At 39.8% G+C, this 20,882-nt stretch overlaps 1 protein-coding gene across 1 annotated transcript; it reads left to right on the forward strand.

Moving 5' to 3' along the window:
• Positions 1–1,107: 1,107 nt before the first annotated feature.
• On the forward strand, positions 1,108–16,425 carry LOC124170633. The gene is made up of 3 exons (XM_046549492.1): positions 1,108–1,165; positions 1,368–1,732; positions 15,402–16,425. The coding sequence occupies exons 1-3, from the start codon at positions 1,108–1,110 to the stop codon at positions 15,507–15,509; spliced, it is 531 nt and encodes a 176-aa protein (XP_046405448.1). The 3' UTR covers positions 15,510–16,425.
• The last annotated feature ends 4,457 nt before the right edge of the window (positions 16,426–20,882 follow it).

A 20,882-nucleotide genomic window follows, 5' to 3' on the forward strand; every position in this document is an offset into this window, starting at 1 on the left:
TCGATTAAAAAAAAAATTTGCATTAATACTAACAATTTTAACTAAAAGTTCTAGATAGTTCGTAAAAATATGGCCTCTAAAAATATATCTGTAATAAACTGTATTTTCTCCATTTTGAGAAGTTTTATTAACTTGGACAGGCCAATATAAGACAAATTAGCGAAACAAGCAGAAATTCATTTACCTTCTAATGACAATTGAGATGAAAAACATACATTTTCCAATCACAATAATCAAACGCGAATCGCAATAAGTTTCAGGAAATAACTAGAAATCCTAGAATCCAACTATAACTCCAAGTCAGACCTTCCCTCCGTATTCTTTGTTTTTATAAGACCCAGCACAGAAAACCTTTTACATAGGTTACATCGGGTCATGGCGAATTAAAAATGGTCTTCTATACGGAAATTGCCTCCGTTTGCCCTCGCCACTCCGTTGACAAATGCAGTATAAATGGCGATAGCTAACCCGTCTACATGAAATGTGGTTTCAATAGAACTGAAACTTTCCATTATACATTTTTTATTTAATTCTCGGAAAAAATCCTTTTAGTCAACGGGAGTCTATCAAAACCGATATGAAGGAGATGTTATGATTTTGAGGGTAACTATAATGAAAAACATGAAAGACATTAATTAATCCATGCTAAACTTGATAGAAAGTTTAAAGAGTTTTTAAGAAAGTAAACGTCGGCATTGAAAGGATACGGCCAAGTAAGAGACGCAAAAACAGCCATATGATAATGACTGCGTGAAGAGTGCTGTCAGCCTTTCAATAGATCCGCGAAAGGGAAACAGTGAAGACACGGCTGCACGCAAGGATTGAAGAAGCGCATTGCGATCGCTTGAATTGAGCGTGCACCGATTTTCCGGAGGTACGTGGAGCAATAACCCCTCCCCCCGCAGCAGCACGCCCGTTAGCTCCCCTGCCTCCGCCCCCCACCCCAGGGCTCAATTGGCCACTGCAGAGCGCATTAGCGGCGTATCGGAGGCGAAGGGATCTTTGTTTACATCGGAGAGAATCCTGACGAGCTAGCCACGGGAGTTGGAGGAGTGGGGGCTAGGGAGGGGGTGGAAACCGTTGGAGGGGAGGGCGCTGGAGGGGAAGATGAACGGCGTTGGAGGGGAAGGAATGGAGGCGAGGGCACAAGGCGAACGAGGGGAGGGTGAACGGAGTCGGGGTGGATGCCGATGAAGGGGAGTGTGCAAGGCGATGGAGGGGAGAGTGTAAGGCGATAGAGGGGAGGGTGGATGCCGACTTAGGGGAGGAGGGGAAGGCACTAGAGGGGATACCGATGGAGGGGAGGGTGGATGCCGATGGAGGGGAGGGTGGATGCCGTCGGAGGGGGCGGCGGATGTGAGGAGCAGGTGTGAGCTGCCGACTCTCTCGGCGCTCGGTGGGAACTCATCTTTCGATCATTCCCACGGTCTTGAGGCCGGTGGGCGGGCAGGCGGGCGGGCCGCTGGCTGCTGGCGGATCGCCTGGGGCTGTGCACGCACCAGGCACACGCTGCGCACGCGCGTCTCGGAGGGAGGGGGAGAGCGAAGGCTCGCCAGCCAGCCACAAGCGCCGAGACTCGCTCCCGGAAGGCCGCCTTTGCCACTCGAGGAGCGCGCGACTCGCAGCGCGTCGGCGGGACACGACGATGGAGCGGGCCGGCCACGCGCGGTGCAGCGGCCGGGTGTCCTGGGGGGGCCTGACCCGTCACACGCGTTCCTCCGCTGCGCCGCCGGTAAATATATTTTCCCTTGAATGCACTAGTCGCCCATGAAGGGCCCAACTTCCAAGGGGGATGAATCAATGCATGAGAATTTGAGGGCTCAGTGGAATGAAGGGATTCACAAATAATCATGTCCTCAGGTTTCTATTTCATATACTCCGTTCCGAAAGGAAAGAAATATCGGTCGCAAACATTTTAAGTAAATAAATATTATTACGGATGGAAATGAAATCATCGAAAGTGCTAGGAAATTTAGGAAATGCACGGCAAACGTAAAAACATTTGCTGTAGTGTATATCCCAATTTATTGTTAAACCTTATTTCAAATGAGGTAGATTTTCATTTCCAGGAATGCCCGGGGTATAACCTCTCAGTGGAAGAGTGCCTATATGATTATCACATGTATTTATTGCGTTTTGATCTTCGCGAAGGATTTCTTGGCCATTTTTGCCCACTTTTTAGATACAATAATTGACCCCTTACCATAAAAACGTCTAGTTTTAACATTCCCTTAAAATTCCTTTGAATACCCACAGAATAATCGCACGAAAAACGCAAAATGTAAGTGCTATTTTTATTGCTCTCCCACTGGTAATTTGAGTGTTAAATAGTCAAATTGATGATGATTTTTCTGTAGAAATTTTTCATCATCCGAAGATTGTTTAGACGCTGCTTTGCACTCACTATGAATAAATCTTTTGTATTTTGTCCTACCTCACCTGTCAGTGAAACTGTTTTGCGCATTAAAAAAATCAAAACAATGTTTTTACCGTCAATCACACGGCGGAGATTGAGTGAACTGGAGAAATCTCTTGTGTCACCAAAGGGAACATGATTTCTCGAGAGAGCTATCGCGGATATCACTCGTATAATGCATAAAGATTATTCGTTAAAAGGTCTGTTTTGATAAATTTGTTTTTCGTTTTTTTTGTACCCATCAATTTTCAAATGTTTTTGCTAAAAACGTTCTTTGAATCAAATAATTATTTCTATTTCTTCACCAAGTTGTCGTGTAGCATTGAAGTACGGGTTGTTTTAGCGCTAAGATTTTTCGAAAGACGTGTAGTACTACCTACGTAAAAATTAATTTAACTCCATTTCCTATTACTATTACCTCTAAATAAAAAATGTTAAATGATCTTTCCCAAATGCTCCATCTCATAAATGGCAGAAAAAATTATCGTTTTCAAATTTGTTTTCTAAAAGAATCCAAAAATAAAATTTTGTGGAAACTCACTGGATGGATGGATTTCAATAAATATTTTAACATTTATATTTTTCTGCCGCGCGACGTTCTCTCCCCCCATTAGAATGACACAGGAATTGCTCCGTACCGTAATAATACGACCTGTTTCTTCAATGATAAACGATCAACTCAGGAAATATTTATTTACTATATTTTAAACAATATGCTTTTCTACATTTACAAAAGCTGCTACAATACACGTGTTAGAACACCAGCTGTTGATAAATTAGATGGAAATGCTGCCACGAAGTTCCGCAGAGCATTTATTCAAGTCCTCTATTGTTTGGGGGAAAACGAATCCCTTCATATCTCTCTCTTCATGTTTCGTTAGTGTCAGTCTCGAAAATAGAGCGAGGCTCTAATGTCATGTTCCCCGTGTCACTCCGAAAAACTTATCTTCTCAATAGGGTGGTTTCCTATTATTTTTTATTGCCTATATCGGAAGATTATTACTCCTGGAGTACGTATTTCACGCTTTTAGATTTTTAAATGACGATATCTATTTTTCGCGATTAAATGAAAAGTGAAAAATTTCAAGCGCGCGAAAACGCGACGGGTAAGGAAATCTCTCCGTGTGACGTATTTCTATTTCCCCCTCCCGCCTTGTGAGGTGACCTTGATCGAGGCTCTGAGCGCTGATAGGACGCAGGATGCTAGAGGGTAGCTGAGTACCTTGCTGTCTGGTAGCGCTTGGCTTAAAAAAGGTTTATTAATACCTTATCAAACGAAGAAAACTTTCCGACCTTAGCCAGTTTTAATAGGTGATTATTAAGACATGTTTCCCTGAGCTCTGCGCCTCATGCATGCATTGGTAACCTCAGACGATGTATAACTCCTATCTTCTCCTATAGAAACTAGGTCCCTGTGACGTCACGTGGAGTGGCATCGCATGGGCGCCAATCTGGCCCTTTTCAAATGAGGATAAAAATGGACCATTGCCATTCGTCTAAACCGGTATTTCTAAAACGAAATAATTTGTATATTATGAATACAGTAATTGTGGGTAACCAATCGCAATCAATGCCTTTCGGTTTCTTTGATGAAGGAAACTACCCTATTGCTCATCATGATATCCATTCTGAAATGCGTACATCCCCGCGGGCATTTTCCCTTTAAATATACAGCTAAAGGTTTTGCAGACCAGTAGTGTCATGGTGCCGGAACGGCTTTCCGGCACTGGTTAAGAAAAGTTATAATAGTCAATTTAAACATATCAATTTTAATGCCTCAAAATTTCTAATTTACATATTCATAAACAAAACAAAAGTTTATTTGGAAATATGCAGACGTAACTTGTAATAGGTGACAATCACACACATCGTAATATTTCCTGTGCAAAAAAAGTAAAGAAAAGCGCGTTCCGGCACTGTTACTTTTGCCATGATACCACTGTTGAAGACTTAAAAAGCCTAATAGTCTAATTTTTACAATGCTTACAAGAACTTTGGAGAAGACAGATAACAGCGATATTCGCCGGTAATAATTTAAATCCAATTGATCACCCTTTTTCAAAATCCGTGCATTCATAGCGGTTCTGAGTTCTGGAAATGTGCCAGTGTGCACACAGATAAGCAATCTAGGCGAACACTGGCACAATTTTTACTACCGCCACTTTGACAACAGGAGTACTTATGCCATCGACTCCATTCGACTTGCTACACTTTCATGCATTTTTTAATGAGATAACCTCTTTAACATCCGTAGGCGTGAAAAAGTAGACTGACACATATTCTGCAAATGGAAAACCGGCTTCGTGGGTCTTTAAACCATCCTGAGAATTTGAATTTCCATAAATTGGATTCATTTGACTTCTGAAATGACTAAAGAATTCATCGAATATTTCTTGGGCGTTTGTTACAATGTGCCGTCATTAGACCTTATTGTATCAAAAATATAATGTACTTGTTCACGGCCAATAATGGAATCAATAATACACCATATTTTGGTTGCTGTGTGCCTCACGATGAAAAACATGCATGTAGTAGATTTCCTTACGATTATCAATTTCAAATATTGGCGGATTTATAATATCTCGTCCGTTCGTAATTTTAGGGATTCGAGCAATTTGCTTGAAATTTCGATTGCATCCACGATGTGAGTAATCTGTTATTTTGACTGCTTCCCACATTGTAGCTAACTTGACATAATATAAGGAATTTAACTCTCTTGATAGAAACATTAAAATCTATTTAGATTACTCTTTGTGAAGACGTCTTTCCAATGTCATGCAGATAGTTCTTTAAATAGTTGAATTTAATTTTAAGATAAGACCGATGGGAGTGCTCTATTATGCCTAATTCAATGCTAACAACATTTAAGGTGCACGACACGGTCTGATGGTCGGCCAAACCCAAGTCCATAGAAATACCCTCGTAAGTGAAGCTGTATAGCTAGAGCAAATAAACATGTGATCCATGCGCGTGATATTTTTACTTATTTTAGTGGTGCTAAAAATATGTTGTTCAAGCCCTTGACAGGCCATAATAGATTTGTAATAATACTCATCATGATTGTTCTGCAGAAGTTAGAGATTTATATTTCCAATGGTAATTATATTTGTATATTTTAACTCGTGGGGAGTTCCTACCAAATCACGCAAAAAGTGTCAATTGGGAGGAAGTGAAACTTGCACACGCCCACTAAAGAAATTGACACGGAGGAATCAATGCGAATTGATGGCTTAAGGATGTCTGCAGACTGAATACCATAAAAAGTATAATACATAAATACACATCAGGACCATAAATAATGTCACCTCCTGCTCTTTTTTGATCATAACATTTTGCAAAAGATTAACCCGTGATATTATACGCCAAATGTACACACTTACAAATCCACATTTCAGGTAATACAATTACTAGTGGTTTGCGAAGCGTATTATTGACATGCAGCAAAAACTTATCAAAGTTATAAAACTCAAATGTTTATATTAGACTTAGCCATTGAAATTATTTAAAAAAAGAAAATGAGTCGTCTAATTTTTTAAATATCAGACATGTTAGTTAATACGGTTACATGTCCTTGTTCTAGCTTCCTCACCTGTATTTTCCCCCTCTTATCCACATATATGCGTATATTTTGCTTTCTTCGGCTCACGAGCTGCATTGGAAACTCTCCGTCTTCCGTGACACTGGCATTGCATTTAAAGATTTATGAACATTTAAAGCCACCGGTGGGAATTACTTTATAGCCCACCAGAAATAAATATCTTTTATATTTTTGTACTATTGTTTCATTCGTCTTAGCAAATGAAGGCATTTCAATATATTGTTCGGATATTATCTTAAAAAATTCCCGATTTTTAAAAATATAATTTGTTTGTTTAGTATCATCAAAGTACCTACTCCTATAATATATTACCAATAATTGAATGTGTCAGTGATTTGGATTAGATTTAATGTCATCTTCTGATGGAAATTAAAGGCCAGAGAATCGTTCAAGTTTCGTGGAGAGCAGAAACTCTTCTTTTAAAAACATTTCTAGGATTAAACATGTCAAATGAAACTAATTTGTACTTTTCGCACAGCGTTTTTATCCAACATAAATTCCACGAACTATCGCTTGCATCTATTGATTAATGTACTTCATGTCCTAAATTTCTGAATTTCTCGAATGAAATATGTATACGGAGTAGATTGAATGTGATGTTTTGAACATTGAGGTAGTTGGAACAAAATATATTCATAGTGGAAGAAACAATCACTGCAATAATATTTTGACTACATTTAGAGGGATGAAAGGACTCCTGTAAATAGAATCAAGCTATAGTTATAAAATTTTCCTTTACATTTCAGTAATTATTTTCATCAAGCTATCACAAAATTTTAACTGTCCTCGGGAGGGTTTTTATAAAGTAGTTCTTCAAACAAACTGGCGTGGTAATACACTACTTTTGCGGTAGTGTTGTGGAGAGGTGATCTTTCTTCATAACGGGGAATAATAGGGAAGTGCACTAATTTTTTTTTATTGCTGAATTTGAAAGTTTAGCCTAAAAAAGAAACATTAGTATAGTCACTTTTATTTCCTGCATCTGGGGTATGCACTTTAAAACGTTTTGAAAGTCGGAAAATTTCACGTTGCGCTGAAACACAGTGCCTCCATCTTGATTGAGATGTGACGTCACAAGGCAGTAGTCACCAGTGGAGTATCGCTGTATTAGATTGCCGTCGCCTTCTTTAGCGCGGCGAGAGTTTCCGGGAATCGGTGGAGTTTGCTTCCTAAAAATGTCGTCTAGTACCGAAAACATGAATTCAAAATAGAATTATAAATGATTTTTTGTTCCAAATTTCATCTCGACGTCGAAACAAAAGCCTGGAGAAGATATTTATTCCCGTGCCTTAAGCACAAGCTATACGGAATAAATGGTTCAAAGCTGCTCCTGACTCTTACCTATCGTTGATATTCTGTTTTGAAGTTCATTTGAAGGTATTGTAAGATCAAATTGATATTTATATTATTATAATTTACTTACTAGGTACCTCAGTCACATCAGAAAGTATGCTAAGTCAAAATATAGCATCTTCCGCGCAGACCTACGTAATTTATAAACTGACAGTAGTTTGGTTAAAGAATTATGGCGCGACTGTTATTTTACACGACCGGGCAAAATGCGTACTTTGCCCATGATATGTGCATATATGATAACAAACAATTTTTGTTAAAGTTAATCTTTATTTGTTGAAATTAGTACATTTATAGGTGATACAGATATAAAGGTACACAGCAGGTCGCGCGGCGTAATTTGTACTCCACTGGTGACGGGTTCATCTTGCTGATCTAAAAAATTAGCTACAATACCTCGAACTTTGAAAACTCGCAATATAGGCATTCAAAGTACATTGTAGGAATACACGAGACCATTCTAGCCCAGAATGTACGTACAATGTTGAAATCCTTGGTTTTCAAAGATTGACGTATTTTATACGCCAGCGCGCCCGGTCCAGGGTTATCAACTTTTATTTCATCCTATTTGTTAATTGAAATTATATTTCGGTATGGTTCTTTTAGCACTGCTACTGAGGTAAACTAGTAGGTACTGAGTAAGTAAACTCCCTTTGGAGTAATGTGAATTACAAGTGTTCGAGATATATGGCATTTTATATTCACTTTGTGTTCTTATTAATTATGTCTGTACGCATATTATTGCTGGCCGCGAGCCTTTAATGGTATGTGCTCTTGCAAGAGTGGTTTTCATTTTTAATGTGGAAGTTGGTCAGTATAAGCAAAGAAAAAATTAACATCTTAGCGCACACCAATCCTTGTAGTCATCGTAGCTCTGCGTTTGTAATGACACTGCTAAAATACCTAAACGCCATTATGATGATAAAAAAATTGTCTTATGTCAATGATTGCTGCAATTGTAATTAATGATAAACTTGACGCCGTATGATTACAATGAAGACAACAAAAAATAATGCCATGACACAGTATTGAACCTTGGTCTTCAGGGTGGGAAATCGTACACGCTACCACTACCCCATCCGACCCATTAGCTAACGGTGGATATTTTAAATTTATATATATGACTTGTGAAAAGGAACGCATGAAAATTAATTAATTACAGCCTAATTAAGGCCCTAATTGAAAAAGATGGAGCAAGGTACGAGGTCTTTCCTTGTTAGCCTTAACGTCTCGCATTTCTATGGAGCGTTGAACCTGTCCTCCTTTTTCAAAAATTCAGTGACCATAAATACATCAAAGTTTTGTATACCATTTATAAATCGTTGGAATTTTCCTTCTCCCAACCAAGATTATCTTTCTTGAGCCCATCCTGGACAACGAACCATTGCAACAACCAGCCAGCACGGAAATAAGGCTAACATCCCATGATTCTAGTTGTGAAGGGCGAACGTTCCGGCCGGCGTGAATACATACGATACATACGCAACGAATAAGTCTTGTAGCAAACGTCTTAAATAGGTTTATTAGTTTGACTCGGTTCTTACAAAAAAAAAAGTTTTGGCACGATAAACGGCATTGTGCCAAAATATACCCAGCGAAAATAAATAACATTACCTATTTATTAAAGATTCAATGTGCCATTCGTACTACTCTTTCCAAACTTGAAGTTGACACGGAAATGAATATTAATATATTGCGCAATGATGAAGTCATTTACTCAAAAGAGAAGCACCCACATATATATTCTGAAGATATTTTATGACAGCAAAAAACGGATACCCTCAAATTCTATAATTTTTCTATGCAATAATAGTGGTAGAACTAAGCGGCGTAGAAGCTGCCTTCTGCTACTGCCTTGTGACGTCACGGCCAATATTCAACATGGACACCCGTTTTAGCGGCCTTTGAATTTTTCCATATTTCGTACGGTCATCTCGAATCAAATATTCACTATTAGGATTTAAACTGTGGTTTTACGACATTATGTTATTCTGAACTCTAATTTAAAAAATGTGTTTGGTGCATTTGAAACATTAGTGTACTTCCCTATGACAGATTTTTCCTTCGGTTGAAATTTCTATTAAACTTCCTTCAGGGGAATTGTAACTTGATGATTCCGTTGTAATTGCTTTTGAAAGGCTGCACAAATATGAGAATCATATATTTGCATATATATAATTCAGATTTATTCTAGTGTGCACACGAAGATGAGTAGGGCTTGGCTCTTTCCACTCTGGGGATGGTGGTCGATGTACTTTTTTTCATGCACTTCTCCTCCAACCCCTTCCCCATGTCATGTGCGCCATGCACACGGTGGGGATGGAGTCGGATATTATATACATCGGATGAAGTCAACCAATTGTTTACAGACATCTGGGACAATGAGCCAAGTGTCCCGACAGTAAAGTGTGATCATCACGCTACTAACCTATGAGTCTCTCAATGTCTATCACGTCTTGTACCTCCTGCTAGTTTCGGAAATTTTAATAATTCTTTACAAGGGCGAAACATAAGTGATGGAGCAATATGTAATGCTATAAAAATAGATACAAAAAATAATTTAGAAAAAGGACATTATTTCACGATAAAAATATCATAATAAAAAATGCTTATGCAATTAAAATCTAATCATGGATATGGACTATTCTATTATCTTCAAATTTAAATAATGCACACTGAGAGAACAGGTTTGGATGCTACACCCTAAACCCTTTTGGGCGGGGAGGTTTGGGTGCGCCATCAAGAATCATGCGACGTCAGAACTAACTCTTTGTATGTGAGAACCAAAGGCAAATAATGTCACACCAAACACGTCCAGTCAACGTCCTTTGGATGGGAGAACCAAAGTTATGGTTAGTGCACTCTACCGGTTTAGGTGCGAAATCTAAATCTATTGTTACGCGCTCTGGTGGCAATCTCATGAAGCTCTCTAGCACCCGCAGTTCTGTGTTCAGCCGTGGAAGCCGTAGACACGTGTGGACTTGTTGTGGGCAAAACGGGCGAACTCTGCTGCCTCTTGTGCTTCGTTGCTCTTGCTGCTCGAGATTATGGACGAGCGGACGGCGAATTTCTTATCGAAGGCTGGACTTGGAGTCTATATCCATGTGTTCGCTGGTAAGTTGCGAGTTGTTGTTTATTCTCACGGCCATTTTGTGTTTATTCTCACCGCCATGTTGCATTAATTCTCATGCCCGCACTACCACCCTTTGCTTATGAGTTCTTCTGATTCCTATATTGTTATCTCTATGTGCTTATTAAAACAAAGTTCAAACTCTCAGATCATATTTTGTCGGAAGTGCTGCTGTGCTTATTAACATTGACCTTTATTTATTGAGGTTAAATTGTCTCACGTTTCTTGTATATCCCGATGATATTTATAATATGTTGTGATTGTATTTTAGTAATATTTTATGTTATTGGCATAGAATTTGATAATGATATTAATTCACTGTGTTTTGTGCACTTTTTATGATATTATAACGGTGGATTCATCGAGTCTTGCGGAGTAATCATCGAGAGCGTTGGCACGGAGGTTATTGACGAGGAAAGGAGAATGAACAAGAAGAGATTGAGAACAATTGTGTGTTTGGAGTGAATTTTATGTAACTGTGTGCTTATATATTGGAAATAAATGTTCCTTCTATTGTTCTACAAATGGGGATATTTATTTTTCCACCCACGCACATTACAATATGTTGAATTATGTGATAATAGATAGGTATTATGACAACTACAGAGCTAGGTTTTCTCAATTTTTAGTTGCACTGTTAGAAATGGGTTGAAAAAGAACAATATTAAAGTGTAGTGGGGCTGAATAGGAGGGAGGAAGGAGTAGGGGCGCAATCCTTTGGGCAGGTGATCTAAACTTTTCATTCGGCATCCAAACATTGTTTTGATGAGCTACCCAACGCTTTGGTTCTCACACCCAAAGTACTCGTCATCTTCTTTGGATGTAGCAACCAAAGGAGTAGTTGGAACATCCAACTCCTCATCACCCATTCCCTTTGGGTGACACAACCAAATGTATGGACAAGTCCTTTCCTTCACCTCAGCTTTGGGTGTGACACCCAAACCTACGATTCTCATATCCAAAGTGTTTTTTCAGTGCAAGATTTGAGATTCCTATTAGACGCGATATATCACTGTCCTGACTATGTAAATTAATGCGCCAAAAATTTCATCATCTATATAAACTGATTGTTTGGGCGAGTCATAAGGCTCACCCGAAAAGCGATTTGGTGCGGAACATCCACCAACGTAATCAAATATCAGTGTGGGGAACACATATGTATTTTGGACAAAGAGCTGAAGGAGCTGTACCGCCCGACGCGTTGTGGCGCGGCTGATGAGCGATCTTTCGGCACTTCTCGCCACGGAAAGCACACGGGAGCCCACTCTAAAAGATTTAATTCTTGCGATGAAAAAAAGGAGAAGGCCGCGCGATTCATCAAATACTGCCGCGAGCGACGAGAGAGCGATGTGCACACGGATTGGATTTGGAGGCGCTGCTGAGGCCACCTGGTGGGCTTCGATTGCGTTCGTGCAATTTAGAACTGGTATCTTTCAGTGTTCACATAATCGCTTGTAACCTTTTTCACTGCCGTTCACATGAAACACACCACGTCTTTCTCTGAGAGATACGGAATACATGATCTCAGAACAGCCTTATATTTACAGGTCTGACAGAAACGATTAAATCAGGGATACACTTTGCCAAGCGGATAGGCATGAGAATTCGTTTTTCCCAAGAGCAATGAGGTATTACATAAAAGCTACACCGGTGTCAAATCACCCCACCAAGGCAGCAGACCTTTTAGTTTTCGACGTAGGCAAAGGGCTGCCTACTCGTCCCGCCAACGCACTCTGCGGGGACACATTTGAACGCATTCGCACGCGACCCATCCCACAGTTTCCTCGCCATCATCAACACCCGGTTTGCTTGTCCATATTCATGGTCACGGGAAAAATTCCCCTGGACCGGAAGTTTGGCTTTCCAGCAGGCTCAAAATGTAACACGTTTACCGCCAAGCGCGGCGTTTGCGCTGGAATGGGGCTCAGCTTTGGGCAGTGGACCCCTGGAAGCTCATATTCCCTTGTGTTGCTGTCCTTGGTGGACCACAATGAGCTATCATCTAGCACTGTCAGCCTCAATAAAAACTGTCTTATAGAGGGGTGAATCGCGATGGGCCAAGTTTCAATTAAAATGCAAGGTTAACAGCAAAGGTTTCTGAATCTTACCAGGTAGGTATCTATGAATATAGATACCTACCTGGTAAGACCTGTGCCTATGCATTATCTTCTCGAATATACGCCCTCTTAAATTATCCAGGCAACTCTCTTGAATGACGAAAATGTACATTCAAAATGCATTACAGCATTTCGTGGCGCAAATTAATTGAAAACGCTGACTCCCTAACTTCACAGGTAGCTCAAAGTACTCCCCGCCATTGAGGTGTACTAACTCGGAAGCACTATCAGCTCGTTTGTTAATGAAAATAATCCGTTCTGTTTCGCTCTATATCATTATAAACTACGACTAGGGTTTCGACGCCTTTTGTCCTCTTCAGGTGCAAATAATGGATCGCGTTTACTTTACACAAGCATTAAAACGGCTGTAGAAAAGGGATGGAGGGGGGAGATAAATGTGTGGCAAGGTCGAATATTTGCCGAGAATATTTTGTTCACTTTGGAGGGGTTGCATTACGAAGAGGTTGAATGGGAGGGGATCCCCTTAAAACTCCTCTCTCCGGAGAATTTCGTGTGTTGGTGAGGCTCATCATGACCCCCGATCGGTCTTCGTGGCTGGGAGGAAAAAGTGATTGAAAGGATCGGAGGGGGTGCTGGAGGGAGGGGGCTCTTAGGAGGGAGGGGGTGTGTATAAACGATATTGAGATTGAAGGCATTACAGTGAGGTTTCATACGATATAATAATTGTTCTCATCTTCTACGGGAAAAAGAAGTACACATTTTTATTTCGTTTTATGTATTTCCCCAGAAGCGTCTGAAAATAGTCATGGGAAGGCATAGTAAATTTGGAAAACAATATGCCCTGGAAGTCCTAACGTTGCAGGCCCTTTAAAGTTATTAATTCATTTACACGTTTTTTTCGATGTTTCATTCAATATTTGAGTGTATGTTAATATACGGCATAAATTTTGGTGCAGCTATAGTCACATCTCTGTGCAGAGCAATTAAGAATAATTATCTTAGAACCGTATTAGTTGATAGAATGCGGTATTAGTCGCTAATATTTTAACTAAATTATGAAATTTTCTGGAAAATACGGAATAAAATCAGTGTAAACATTTGTAAAACATTTATTCAAACCCTGAAGCGTATTCTTCTTCGAGAGTATTGATAGGAAATGCGATTTCCGATTCAATAAAAAAGAAGGTAGGAAAGAGTGTCGTCGTAGTCGGCCGCTCGGACTCTATCTTCACGTGAGACTTCTTTTCTATCATCACGTGATTTCGGATCTCACCATTTCAATGTTGTCCGTGTGCGCTCCAGCCGACCAAAGGGCTCCGGCTCATGTTTACTCAATTGGTCGACATGTCCAGCGCTCACCGCGAATCCCCCCTGCCGGTGCCCCTGTTTCCGTCGCCATGGTTGCGCGAAGCGGTTGTAGTCTTAAAAGAGGATTGCGTCAGCACAGGAGACGTTCATGAACAGGAAGAAGCTGATGAGAGGTTCGCTATGAAAGAGTTAAAGGCCAAGGCGAAGAAAAGTGTGAATAGTGGCGGCACATGGACGATGAGGAAAGAGCAATGGCGTTCGAAATATGGTTATGGAGAAGAGGTGGAGGAGGTGAAGTGGACGGAGACGAGGAGAAACGATAAATTGCTGGGCATGGTTGGTGAGGAAAGGATCCTTCTAGATGACGTGAGAATATGATTAATTGGTAGATTTAATGAAAAGGAGTGGATTTTGCTGAGAAATGGAATGGGAAGTCCAATTAGAGTGGGGAGGCGTAATGAGGTAATTCGCATTAAGCTATATGCACACCTGCCTTAACCGGCAAAATAATATTAAGAGGACGCATCGCTTCCACTCAAAGGTTTTTTTCTGTTACATATTTGCAAAATATTTATTCAAACCCTGATGCGTATTCTTCTTCGAGGGTATTTATTAGAGTACTATTTTATCTTTAAAACGTAACACACTACCTTGAAATCTTCAAAATTTCCAGTGAAATATTTCCTGTTTTCATCCATCTGAAATTGAAAAATTTTACCTCAGTGTTTCCTCAAATGTAACATTTATATATTTGAGATGCTGACAATAATCCACTCTCTATGGCATAATATTTTAAGAGGATAGTTTTAAGGAGGTAATACGTCAAGAAAGCTGTCAAAGTACGTGTGGTCGAACGGGAGTGGTGCGTCTTCTTAATCTCCATTCGCATACTACTGCGCGAGCCGTCTGAGAAGGCACATGGTGGGGGATGTTAGGGCTACAGGTGCTAAGAAAGCGAAAGAAAGTGCGCGCTGGAATGCTTTGACTCCCTTGCCAAACACCCTAGAGGTGGCTCGCAGGGTATTATGTAGATGTAGACTTCCACCCGGTCTTTTAACTCTCTCATTTTATTATTTATGTCACACCTCGAATCATAGTGAGCTCACTGGATGATCCATCCCTTCACACTGAAAGATGTCTGTTCTTAGTTGATGAAGCAGCCCATACCGAGTGCGCGGCCTCCGAGGCTCTAGCGACTCCCAGTCGAATTCGTGTGGAAGCTGCCTAATGCTCTCCGTTCGCCCCAACCAGTTTTTGACGAATCGCGCCGCTTTCATTTGCATATTATTGAGTTCACTCTCTCTCTCTGCCGAACCCCGATTGCTCGCCGCCAAATCCGAGCACGACATCAATAGTTCAAAGTGCCAAGATCTCTTTTAATTTTTGTCTGCTAGCTTCTTTAGGGCCCTGCCGCAGATATTTTTTATATCCGCTCCCCACAATGGATTTGACGCCCGTGGCATACATTTTGAACTGATGGTGAACTTGACATTGATTGCTCTTGTTTGGTCTTTTCAGGGCGTGAAAGCGACGTCTGTCCTGTGGTGTCTGCCGCGCCTCCTGCTGCTCCCTTTGCCGCGCGCCGCGTCCACGCTCATCGCTCCTGCTCGGATTGCATCGCTATGACTGAAGCGATGTGCCTACTATGGTTATGGACGAACAAAATTTATCAATTAGCTTTGTAATGTGGCAAAATGCATGAAATTCTCAAGGAAGATGCATCTAACTATATCGAACGAAATTTTTCATTCACTGACCGCATATGATTGAGTACCTGCGTAAAAAATAAACTGTTTGCGTTATTTTGTGGGCAATTCGAATTGTCAATGGACGATGCCTTCCTGGTCATCCGGACTAAACTAAATGTCTTTTAGAGTCCTGCTGGGGATAAAACCCTCATTTTTCAATTGGTGTCCGCCAATTATATCTAGTTTCAAGCAAGCACTGGTGAGGAATGTTCATAGCGCCTACCTCTCATCCTCGTCTCTGTCCAGCATATAGAGCCCTTCCCTTGTCACTTTCGGCTTCCCTAATTTGCGTCCTCAATTTTTGAGGGTTATGGATAATCATTAAGAATTTATTTCCCTGACACATAGATAAATAACAACGGTACAAATCATGTAAATCCTTCAGCAGCATTTCTAAATCGATTAGTTTTTCACACTTTTTATATACAAAGAGTCCTGACTGGGTTTGGGGCATTATCCTTGTGAATATTAGGGTGCTCAAACGTTTGAGGTCGTTCGCATACAATTATGATGAGGCACGCTACAGCCGCGAAAACACGAGAAATGCGTTCCATTGCGTGATGCAGTAAAAAGTACGCCAATTTCCTTTGAATGCCACCAAGAATAAAGTAATTTCTTTTGAACGGAAAACGAGAAATCCTGTCTCCAATGCCCTTACCTTATAATCCTCGCCGATTCCAACGGATAAGCACACAGATTCTTGGGGATGCATTTCGATCAGAAACTGACATGGACCACTCACAGACAGCATGCACTCAAATCCGCCAACGACGATAGAGGCGCCGCACAGTGGTCCCAAATCGAAAAAAGCTGGCCAAAAGTCGTTTTTTCGAAAATTTTCTAGGAATTTTTGAACCTTATTTTCGGATTCTACAGGATATGGTCTACAAAATACACTACTAAGTTAGTATTTTTGTTCATCAGAGCGGCTGCAGTGATCCGTCAAACATGGAGCATTCACCGTAAAAATCACAGTTGCGTGAAATCGGTCGATTTTGAGGAAGTTCAGCGTCATGCAGGACAACTTTTACGCGATATATTTGGCCAAAAACATTTTTAACTACAAATATAAACATTATTACATAGTGGGACATAAATTTTATTCGGATTTTACTATGTTTACTATTTTATATTTATTTTGTAACTTTTAGTGTTTTTTACCCAAATTTTCAAATAAAATGTACAATATCGTTTAGAAAGGCACGTGAATGCACGGTGTCTTTTGCACCAATACAAAGGGAAAAGTATATGCAACGCAGTAGTGAAGAACATTTTTGCTACCAGTTGCTACTCCGACCTAAGCATTGATTTAACTATAATGATGCAATGCGCTGACGCGGGCGGCGGCCTGGCTGGCGCGTGGTAGGGCTCGAGGAAATCCAGTATTTATGGGTGTTATTCAACATTGTTGGATATTTTATTTCTACAAAAAATATTTACCCTATGAATAAACATCTCTTGTCATACGTAGAACGTTTTATCATAAATAGTTTCCATTTGACCTTACCTTTTATTTACGCGTGCCCATGCTCTCATAAAAATTGCTTAAGGACTAGAGCGGAAGGATATATTTATGGAACGAAAGTTCGCAGCTGTGCTTATAGTAATCCTCAAAAACATGAATGCATTCAAAACAAAAAAGAATCCCTCAAATGCTACTCCACCCTTTCCTTCCGTTAGACGGGTTAGTTTTCGCCCTCACGCGGCACATTGTCCCTCTGTCGCCTCCTTAGCGGCCTCCTCAACCACATGCAGGGCAAACGACGGCCAAAAAGGCCTAGGCTATTGATTGCGCCCATCGGGAAAACGACACCACCGCTCTCCGTACACTTGTTATGAATTGCACTTTGGCCACCGGGGATGAACGGAGTAAGCTTTTTCACCTTTCAAATGTGATATTTACTGGAAAATATAGATAATTGCATCGCGAACCTCACACTGTGGAACCCCCAAATTACTTCTAGACATCGCTTGCCCGAAAATTTCTCGCCAAAACTCAGTTTTACTCAGATTTTGCCAAACGAAAGACGTGAAAGTTAGTTTCCTCAAGCGTGAAGATCGAGTCTTGAAAAAGTCGAGTATCCTCGAACTTTTTAAAGAAGACTTGTGGGGTTAAAGGAGAGTGCCCATAGTGTTTTAGTTCGATAACTCTGAAAAATTTCACGCGTCTTGAGATGCATGAAAAATTTCTTGAAAGTGGAAAAGGGTCCGTATCGTTTAAAAACCAATACTTATTGGATTGCTGGAGCAACAACATAGAGTTAGATGAGGACGTTAATTCAAAAGTTATCCTAAAAAAATTGCGGATAAGTGTTTTTTCTCTCAAATTATCTTCGCCGGTGGAAGGAAAGAAAAAGAAATGACAGGTTTTTTAGAAGAAAGTTCGCTGACTGCCTAAATGAGAAGTTGAAATTTCCTCCGCCTTTATTTAAACAATTTGAGAAGTCCAGTGAAAGGGCCTAGAGATGGAAAACGGAGGATCTTAGAGCTAGCACATCGCCAGTAGAGCATCCATGAGTTATCGAAGCAAAGGTGATGAGTTCGTGGCGAAAATAATAAATGAGGTGACAACAACCACTCTCTCAAGAGCGCGGCGAGTGTTATCAAAATGGAGAGCCAAGGATGTGAGGCAAAGTAAAATCTCCCACGAAGAAGCCCTTTCCATGATCGTTTCTGGTAATTTCACGAAACATCAGTACTTGCTCCTCCGACGGACATCTAAAGAAGCTGCCCTTCCTATTGTCCACTTGTCCGATGAGGCAATGGAGGCGAGGAATAAGGACATAAGAAGATTCAGGGAGCACCATGCAAGGAAATTTTCCTGGATAGCAACGAATGAAGACCTGTTTAAAAGATTACTCCTAACTTCAGATGCAATGATATCAAGTATTTCTAAGGCTCAAAGAAGGAAATTACTTCAATTACCAGTCGAGGTAAAGAGTTTATTAATCCTGGAAGAATTGAGTGGATGACGACTGTGATGAGGATTTGTCGGATAGTGATCATGAATGTATTTAATTTTTTTTCGTAACAATGACTGAGAAAGATAAGGAGAAATGTTAACTTATTTTTTTGATAATTAAAAAAGCCCAAATTATTGGAAAATCTCATTTAATTTTTCGTACCAAATCATGTGCTCGTTAAATTGATGCCTCACTTCGTAAAGAGCTTATTGCAAGCGTATCAATAAATTTGGCGTTTAACTTGAGTTATAGGAGTTATGAAATATTGTTTATAACATTTAAATGATTGTAATAATGCCTCCGTTGAAACTTGTGAAATACGGAACCCCGTTTAAAATTGCTTCCAAATCCATTGGCACGTTACAAGGAACTATAAAATTGTCTACTTAATTAGAATTAGATATTATAATTTTTAAACAATTAATGCAGCACAATAATATGAATAATATACTTATAATATAAATTTCCAATTAATATTAACTTATTTTTCGTATCAAATACGATCAAACAAATGAGAAAGTAGAAAATGTTCTCTTGGTTCATTCAAAATAAGTTGTTCAAAATTTGTCCAAAAATAAACAATGCAGTCATGTTATATGCATTTATGTATGTTTTAAATAACTAATTCAGTTTTATGATATGTATAATTTTAATTTACTATCACCAGTATAATCTCAAATTCCAATGTTAAAAAAATTAATTGTTTAAACAAAATGTGAAATAGCAATAAAATTATTGCAAATACATAAAAAATAGTTATAAATTCAGAATAAGCGGGTCAAAAACAATAAGAGTAGACCTTTAGGTCAAATATATACATAATAACAACGGCGTAATTAATTTTGGCCAGCTTTTTTCGATTTGGGACCACTGTGCGCCGGGGCACCACTTCCTTACGCAACAGAAAACGCGTCGAACAGTACCACACTAAAACATTGCGCTGCATCTCAAACCAATATCGACTCGGGGATCGGGTTGGTGTGGTGACCAGCGTGTTGGCTTCTTACCTCGAGGGCTCGGTTTCAAATCTCACAAGTGGCGGAGATGTTATAAAATTTTCCCGGCCCCTACTTGAGTGCTTGTTAGAAGGCACTTTAACAGCAGCACTCTGCTCGTCGGATAGGACGCTAAGCCGTGGTCTCCTTGTTGCCTTTGGTTTAAAGTAGGTTTCATCAAATACCATACCATACGCACTCCACGAAAGCAGACGCGCCATTAAAAGTACTAAGCTTTCGCTAGCACATACGGTCGCAAGATGTGCGCATAAAAGACTCCCAATTACAAAATCTCTCTGGGATTACCCTCCACATAAAAAACACGCGTCAAAAGCTACAGATTGTCAAAAGATATTGTGATTCGGTAACACCGAATTCTTTGCTATCTGGCATTCAGGTATGACTATTTTAAAAATTGAATGTGATTTGTCTTTGGTCGAACAGCGAAGATACTGTCATCATGCCTATCAGCGCGTCTAAAATTCATGCAAAGTTTACCATAAAAAATGCATGTTGAAATTCAAAAGAAAAAAGCATTTAAAAAGAAATACAAGAAACATAAAAATTTTAAAAAAGGCTATAAAATGTAATAAATAGATTTTACAATATCTTTGTCCATCTTCCCGAACTTAGCCAGCAGCTCCTTAGAAAAAGAATGCAAGGATGATGATTTTTTATTTCACCTGCGAAAGTGGTTATTATTTTAAAAAAATATTACAGAATGATTCCGGAGAGCAACGTCCAGCCAATTTAGTGAGTGGTGGTGATGGTGCGTTCGCCCTTGACCATTTGTGTGTTGAAATAGCGGGAGGCTGCAACACCGCGCCCGTTTATTTCTAAATGCATTTCCTTAAATGAAGAAAAATATCATGAAGATACATTCCCGCCATCTGTAAATATTTTTTTTCCTTTTTAATACCGCTATCGTGTGTTTCCAGTAGACGAAAGTATAAGTATAGAATGATGTGCGAAACAAGTTCGTCAGCATAGCGAGTCATTGATGTGATGCATTGCCGGTGTTATTAAAATCCCATTATTCTTGTACTGCTACAAGTATTTTTTCCAATGTTAATAGAATAACTTAGTAGATTTTTTTTCTGTATAAGGAGACTCTTAAATTCTTTTGTGCAGAGTGTACCAAGGTTTACGAATAAAAGCTAATTTCACCTGTAAAGCCTTCATTTGCATGATTTATTGATGAAATTTCCCCACGCTACCTCATTACCAGAATAATAAAATCCGCACTAGCGACACGTTTCCCCTAGTGACACTATCGTCTAGAGCAGCAGGTTT

This window comes from Ischnura elegans, chromosome X (genome assembly GCF_921293095.1).
Source record: "Ischnura elegans chromosome X, ioIscEleg1.1, whole genome shotgun sequence".
NCBI classification, from domain to species: domain Eukaryota; kingdom Metazoa; phylum Arthropoda; class Insecta; order Odonata; family Coenagrionidae; genus Ischnura; species Ischnura elegans.

Excerpts from the sequence above, each read along its gene's own strand:
- LOC124170633 (XM_046549492.1), top strand. The coding sequence starts at position 1,108 with ATGAACGGCGTTGGAGGGGAAGGAATGGAGGCGAGGGCACAAGGCGAA. Across the intron at positions 1,166-1,367 it reads ACAAGGCGAACGAGGGGAGG|GTGTGAGCTGCCGACTCTCT; the intron begins GTGAACGGAGTC and ends TGTGAGGAGCAG. Across the intron at positions 1,733-15,401 it reads GTTCCTCCGCTGCGCCGCCG|GGCGTGAAAGCGACGTCTGT; the intron begins GTAAATATATTT and ends TGGTCTTTTCAG.